This window comes from Penaeus vannamei, chromosome 8 (genome assembly GCF_042767895.1).
Source record: "Penaeus vannamei isolate JL-2024 chromosome 8, ASM4276789v1, whole genome shotgun sequence".
Taxonomy (NCBI): Eukaryota; Metazoa; Arthropoda; class Malacostraca; order Decapoda; family Penaeidae; genus Penaeus; species Penaeus vannamei.
Genome location: NC_091556.1, coordinates 8,622,472 through 8,629,971, shown reverse-complemented (window position 1 = coordinate 8,629,971; position 7,500 = coordinate 8,622,472). Strand labels below are relative to the sequence as shown.

Here is a 7,500-nt window from a genome sequence, read left to right as displayed (position 1 = left end):
TGCCAGAGCCATCTATGTGCAGAAACATTTAACCAAGCATTGCCAAAGGGAGTGCACCATATTCCTGTCAACATTGGGTTAATATAAACTGTATGTTAGTCAAACTTACAGTTGAAGAATACGTTACAAATATCACATAACTTTAAAAATATTGCTAGTTTGGCAGAAGATTGAGGACATTTTTTGTTCCGCTGCCTAATTTTGAATTAGTTTATGTTCGCACAATATTTTTAGTTTGACACATCACAGTCTGGTTGATGTTAATTGCTGTAACATTGTTTTAGTATAAATACTCCCTATGAACTTGCTCTAGAAAATTACGTAAACCTTTATTATGCATTATTAGGAAGAAATTCAATGTTGTAAATGTGAAATGAAGCGAGCAAATATCTAATTTTTAAACCTTTTTTTCAGGTTACATAAGGTATCACCATGTTGAAGACAACAAGGCATAGTTCATTTATTTTGAATCGGAGTTGGAGTTTCATGTCGAGAACTTATGAAGTGTTGCATTTATCAAGAAAAGGGATTTCGTCATCTGTTACAAGAGGTTAGAGATTGTAACATTTCCTTTGAAATATTTTTCTTAAAATATTAGAAGATATTTTTGTGTAATAAATTTTTAATAGGTAATGGACTTTGAAATTTCAATAGATGCTTCAGATAAATGTGTTTTAATATGTTTCAGTTTTAACATTTTCTTTATAGATTTAATTGAATATAATTTTGTTGAAAGATTTAAAGTGTACTTGTATAAGTTTATTGATCAGAATAAACACTGACACCTCCGCTTGCACCTTGATCCTTCCCCTTTCCCCCCAGCAACCAATCACCACCAATATGCATGTTATGTGCTCATTAGCGCCCTGCACATTATTATTGAGATTGAGAGATTGAGATTGAGAATAAGACCACATGAAGATAGAGAAGATCAAGGTATTAGCCAGAAGTATATGAAACAGCACTATTTGGTACAAAATAGGCTGTGAAGCTATGCTAGCATTCCAGTATTGCCATATTCTTTTTGTAATGTGATTCTGTAAAATGGTTCATTATTTGTGTTGTAGATAGATAGAGCATGTCAGTTGCCCTAAAAAAACAGTTCAGGCTAAATACTTGAGGCCACAGCATCCATATATGTCATAGCAATAGGACCAAAAATGTTATTCATTAATTTTACTGGGCTATTCCTGAGAGTTATTGCAATGGCATCGCTTTATGTTAAACAGAAAGAGTCTCCAAAGTTCCACAACATCCTGTGACCACATCCATCAAGGAGAAGGAACTTCCCCCAAAGACAAAAGTAGACCTGCAGTTAGTGCAGCTTCTGGAGAAACTCTCGCTTGTGGACTTTGCAAATAAGGAGGGTGTGGCCAGACTTGAAGCTGCCATAAAGTAAGGACTTTCATAATTTAACAATCTGTTTAAGAATATTGAGAAAGTTTGAATATTTTAATTACATATTGAGTATTATGTGTTATCAGTAATTTGCATTGTATTATGATATATACTATTATTATGAGGCTATGACAATATCTATTTATATGATACCACTTTAAATTTATTTATTTTTCTTTGCTTACAGTTTAGCTGACAAATTGAGTGTAGTTGACACTGATGGTGTGGAACCTATGATCACTGTCCTGGAGGATAGGTTAGTATAATAAAACACAATATAGTAGATTACAGGTTTCTGTAGTGTAATTATGCCATGATAGAAATATAACTTGTTATTTTATAATGCAGCAGTTACTTTAAGATAGCAGTTTCTGTATCTGTTTAAAGTGAATGAAAGTCAGTGGGAATCAGAATCATTCATCCATGGAATAGCTTTGAATGAGTCACAAACTCTATGAATGTGCTAACCAACTTGAAGTATAAGAAAAAATTTGTGACCTTTCTGATTATTCTAGTAGAAAATCATCAGGTCTACTGAAAAGAGGGGAAAAAACGAAATCCATAGTATATGCATCATTTTGACCCAATGCCGATGGGTATAAAAGTTTTGCAAGTGGATGTAGTAACGGGATTGATGGCATGCATCGGCAGTTTCCCCAGTTTGCGCCTGGCTAGTTCAGTAGTTTATGAGTGACATTTGGTACCTGAAAGCTCTTATTTTGCTATGATTAATAAAAATATTATAATTTTGAGGGTTTACCTTCCTTATAGGTGCTATGGACAAAAATCTTTACCAAATAAATAAAGCCGCTACTATTGGAGAAATACAAACTCTGTCTGACGAGCCAATGGAGTGGGAATGGTAATGATATGATGCCATCTTTTTTTTGGTCTGCAACAGCCATGGCATGTTCGTTCATGCCACCTGTTGGCTAGGGGTTAAAGCAAAGAATATCTCTCAGTAGATTTTTCAAAAAGTTCATGAATGTAGGCCCAATTGTAAAAGAAAAAGAAAAACTAATAAAGAAGGAAGCATGAGGTTTGTTGATTACTATAGTGTATATTGCTTATAAAATCATATGATATATGAAAAAGAACTTTATTGTCATACTGTATGGATATTTCACATGGATTCATAAGCTTTAGATATATGTCACTAAATATTCTAATGAGAAGTCAGAATTTTATTACTACTTTTATTTATCCATCAGTCAATTAAATTTAAGGAAGTTTTAAGTGTTTTATAGTGTTTAAAGGCTTTTGTTTGTCAGGTTTTGCAGAAATGAAGAGAATGTTTATGATACTGAATGCATGTAGTAATATCGCAGTGGAAATTTGACACTAAAAATCATATTTTATCAGTAGTGCTACTTGTTGAAAGAGTGTGTTCCATTCTGTACTGTATATGAAGTAAGTTTTTCAATACTCCTGACTAATTTTGTTTATATCACCAGGTCCCTTCCTCTTGCCGATGATGAGGTAACCACAGGTGACATGAGTGAAGAGCTATTAGGGTGTGCTGTAAAGACCCTTGAAGATTATTTTGTCGTTCCTCCGGGCAACATTGATTTTGCTCAAGACGAAGAGTATTACCATAAGCTTGGTGAGAATGAAGAAAAAAAAGCAGTATAGGAGTATTATGGACTTTTTCCTGGGATATGTATAGTGTATAAATATATTGTGAATAATGATTTATAGAAAAGGGTCTTTCATGTTTTTTTCTCCTTAACTTATGCATTATACATTGTTTTTTTTACAAGGTTGATTTACTGACTAATTGTCAAGATACAATATTTTATTTATTATGAATAAAATAGACAAAAAAAGAAATAATATAGATTCTTTTGTTCTTCTGTTATCCATTCAATTTCTGAGTATGTACATTGTATAACATACATTGCAACTATTTACTGAAGAAAATGTAAAGCTAGACTATTATGATACACAAACAGTAATACATGCTGCCGGGAAAATATTGCGTTCACTTTAGTATTGTTTCGTTAAATGTTTCTGCACATAGATAGCTCTACCAGTGCGTAACGACAAAGGATTCAATTAGTAGATCTTGTGACTTTACTTTTCCCTGAAATAGCGGAAAAAACTTTTTTTTTACTAATGCTATCAATATTGATATTGTTATTTTTGTTATAAATATTAGAATTACAATATTGTTATTGACATTACTAACAGTAGTATTGGATTCTAGAAAATATTATGAAAAATATAGGAAAAGGGTAAACAAGTGAGACAGGCAGGGGCGGGTCTAGAGAATCTGGTGGGGGGCACAGGGGGTAACAACAATAAATCTGGGAGGGCCGCCCAAAAGAAACAAAAATTAAGACTGCCCACTTGAATATTTAACTTGTACAGTTACATATTGTTTATTTTTTCATCTTGCTGTGTGAGTATTATATATTATTATATGTTAAAATTATATATTTATATAGAGATATTATATATAAATATATATTAATATATAAAGGGTCAATGATTCTTGGGTGGGGGGGCACACAGGGTGGCCATTCATATTGCAGGGGGGGGCAGGTGCTCCCCTGTGCCACCATGGAACACCCACCTCTGGAGACAGGTACTTCTCATAACTGGCTCACTGGTGACCTAGCACTCATGGAGCAATCTATATGCAAAAACAATTACTAAATTAAACACACAGTGGACATGCCATTTATTATCATTATCATTATCATTATTTAAATTTTTTTCTATTATTATTATCATAATTTTTTCTATTATTATTATTATCATAATTTTTTCAATCATTATTATAATTATCATTATTGTTATTATTATCATTATCATTTCCCTGGTGGCATGTGGTTATGGTAGCATATCTGTCTTGAAATTATTATTCGTTGGTAATACATTGCTTATCATTATAGTTTCAACAAGAACATGTGACTATGAATCTAAATGCAATATAGAAGGTTTTTGAAAAAAATGATGCCTCGTAAAACCTTTCTATTATGATAATAGATAGGTTTTATGATAATTGTTGTGATTCATTGTTATTTTTTTGCTTGTAATTATGTAATTGATAATAATAGTTGATTATAATGATAATTATAATAATAACAATTAGCATCATCATCTTAATAATAATAACAGTAAAGTAATAACAATATATATAATAATGATAATGATGATAATAATAATAACAATAAGTATAAAGATAATGATAAAAAATAACAATGATAACATATAGTAATGATGATAATGATAATGATAGTAGTAACCAAGATAAATATTATAATGTCAATGATGATAAAAACAATAATAATAATAACAATTATAATAAGAATGATAATAATGATAGTAATAATATTGATAATGATAATGATAATAATAATAATAATAATAATAATGATAATAAGAATGATAAAACTAAGCATAATAATAATAATAACAAAAACTATACTAATACTAATAATGATGATAACAATGATAATAAAATATCATAATACTGATAATAACAATGATAATCCTAGTGATGATAATAATAAAAGTAATGATAATGTTGATAATGATTGTAATATTGATAATGTTAAAGATAATGATAGCGTTGTGATGAACATGATAATGATAATTGTAATAAGGAGATGGAGAATGACTAAGATTAATGTTGATATTGATGATAATGATAACAATAATGATGAGATAAGATAACGATAATGATCATGATTATTATATTAATAATGACTATAATAATAATGATAGTGCTAAGAATAATAATGATAATAATGATGCTAATAATGATTTGATAATGATAAGAATAAAAATAATCATAATAATAATAATAATAATAATAATAACAATAACAATAATGATAATGATTATTATGATAATAGTAATAATAATTACAATAATAATGATAATGATAATATTAATGATAATGATAATACTAACAATAATAATGATAGTAATAATGTTAACAGAAATAATTGTAATAATGATAATAATAATAACAGTGATAATAATAATAATGATGAAATGATAAGGATAATGATAATAATAATAATGATGAAATGATAAGGATAATGATAATAATGATGATTATAGTGATAGTAGAAAAAATGATAATTATAATATTAATAGAAAAAATGATATTTATAATAATAATAGAAAAAATTATAATGATAAATGGTAATAATAATAAAAATGTCAACAATAATAATAATGATAATAATGATAATAATAATAATGATAATAATAACAATAATAATGATATTTATAATAGTAATGATATTGATGATAATATAAATAATGATATTAATGATGAAGATAATACTGATAATAACAATGATAATCATAACATTAATACTAGTAATAATGACATGATGATAATGATAGTGATGGTGATGATAATAAAAATAATAATGATAATAGTAATGAAATAATAAAGATACTACTAATAATAACAGGAATAAAAGTAATAACAATAATAATAACAATAATAATTATAATAGTATTAATAACAGTAATAACAAAAATAATGATTATAAAGATAATAACAATGATAATAATTACAATGATGAGAATAACAATAATATTGATGATAATGATAATAACAATTATAACAATGATAATGGTGATAAAACGATAATAATAATGATAATAATAATAATAATAATAACAACAGTAATGATAATAAAGATAATGATAATGATAATGGTAATAATACTAATACTAATGCTGATGATTATAAGTATAATGATAATAAAATGATACAAAAAAAGATAATAATTATGATAATAAATAACAATGATAAAGATAATGATAGTTATAATGATGATAATGAAAATAATAGCAATAATAATGATAGTGATAATAATGATAATAGTGGTAATTATACAAATGATAACAATGATAATGATAATGATGATAATAATAATAATAATAATAATAATGATAATAATAATAATAATAATAATAATAATAATAATGATAATAATAATAATAATAATAATAATAATAATAATAATAATAATAATAATAATAATAATAATAATAATAATAATAATAATAATAATAATAATAATGATAATGATAATGATAATAATAATAATTATAATAATAATAATAATGATAATAATAATAATAATAATAATGATAATAATAATAATAATAGTAATGATAATGGTGATAGTAACCATAATGATAATGATCATGATGATAATGATAATAATAATAATCATAACAGTAGAAATGATAATGATCATGATATTGATAATAAATGTAATAATAACTATTATTGTCATTATTTTTATAATCATTATTATCATTATTATTATTGTCATTATCATTATTATCATTAGCATTATCATTTTTATTACAATTATTATTATTCATATCATCATTATTATTATTATCATTATCATTATCATTATTATTATTTCATAATCATTATCATCAGCATTAATATTTGTCTTGATTTTATTATTATCATCTATATTATTTTTATTATTATTACTATCATTATTGTTATTATTATTATTATTATTATTATTATTATTATTATTGTTATTATTATTATTATTATTATTATTATTATTATTATTATTATTATTATTATTATTATTATTATCATTATTATTATTATTATTATTATTATTATCATATTATTATTATTATTATTATTATTATTATTATTATTATTATTATTATTATTATTATTATTATTATTATTATTATTATTATTATTATTATTATTATCATTATTATTATTATTATTATTATTATTATTATTATTATTATTATTATTATCATTATCATTATTATTATTATTATCATCATTATTATTATTATTATTATTATTATTATTATTATTATTATTATTATTATTATTATTATTATTATTATTATTATTATTATTATTATTATTATTGTTATTGTTATTGTTATTGTTATTATTATTATTATTATCATTATCATTTTATTAGGATTATTATCATTATTATTATCATTATGTTTATAATTATTGCTATCAGTATTATTTTTATCATTACTCTTATTATTATCATTATTTTTTTCATTATCATAATTAGTATCATCATCATTTTCCTAATCATTATTTATATTATTATCTTT

At 24.4% G+C, this 7,500-nt stretch overlaps 1 protein-coding gene across 4 annotated transcripts in view; it reads left to right on the top strand.

Moving 5' to 3' along the window:
* The window catches only part of GatC (glutamyl-tRNA(Gln) amidotransferase subunit C, mitochondrial), a 5,309-nt gene extending 2,204 nt beyond the window's left edge, over nt 1–3,105 (top strand). For 3 of the 4 annotated variants that reach the window (XM_070124262.1, XM_070124261.1, XM_070124263.1), the window contains exons 2-6: nt 415–550; nt 823–936; nt 1,230–1,395; nt 1,586–1,654; nt 2,853–3,105. In XM_070124262.1, the coding sequence (XP_069980363.1) occupies nt 433–550; nt 823–936; nt 1,230–1,395; nt 1,586–1,654; nt 2,853–3,030 (645 nt within the window). In that variant the 5' untranslated portion in view covers nt 415–432 and the 3' untranslated portion in view covers nt 3,031–3,105. The remainder of the gene's footprint in view (nt 1–414; nt 551–822; nt 937–1,229; nt 1,396–1,585; nt 1,655–2,852) is intronic. The other variant, XM_027353216.2, reaches the window with a different exon arrangement.
* Nucleotides 3,106–7,500: the final 4,395 nt, after the last annotated feature.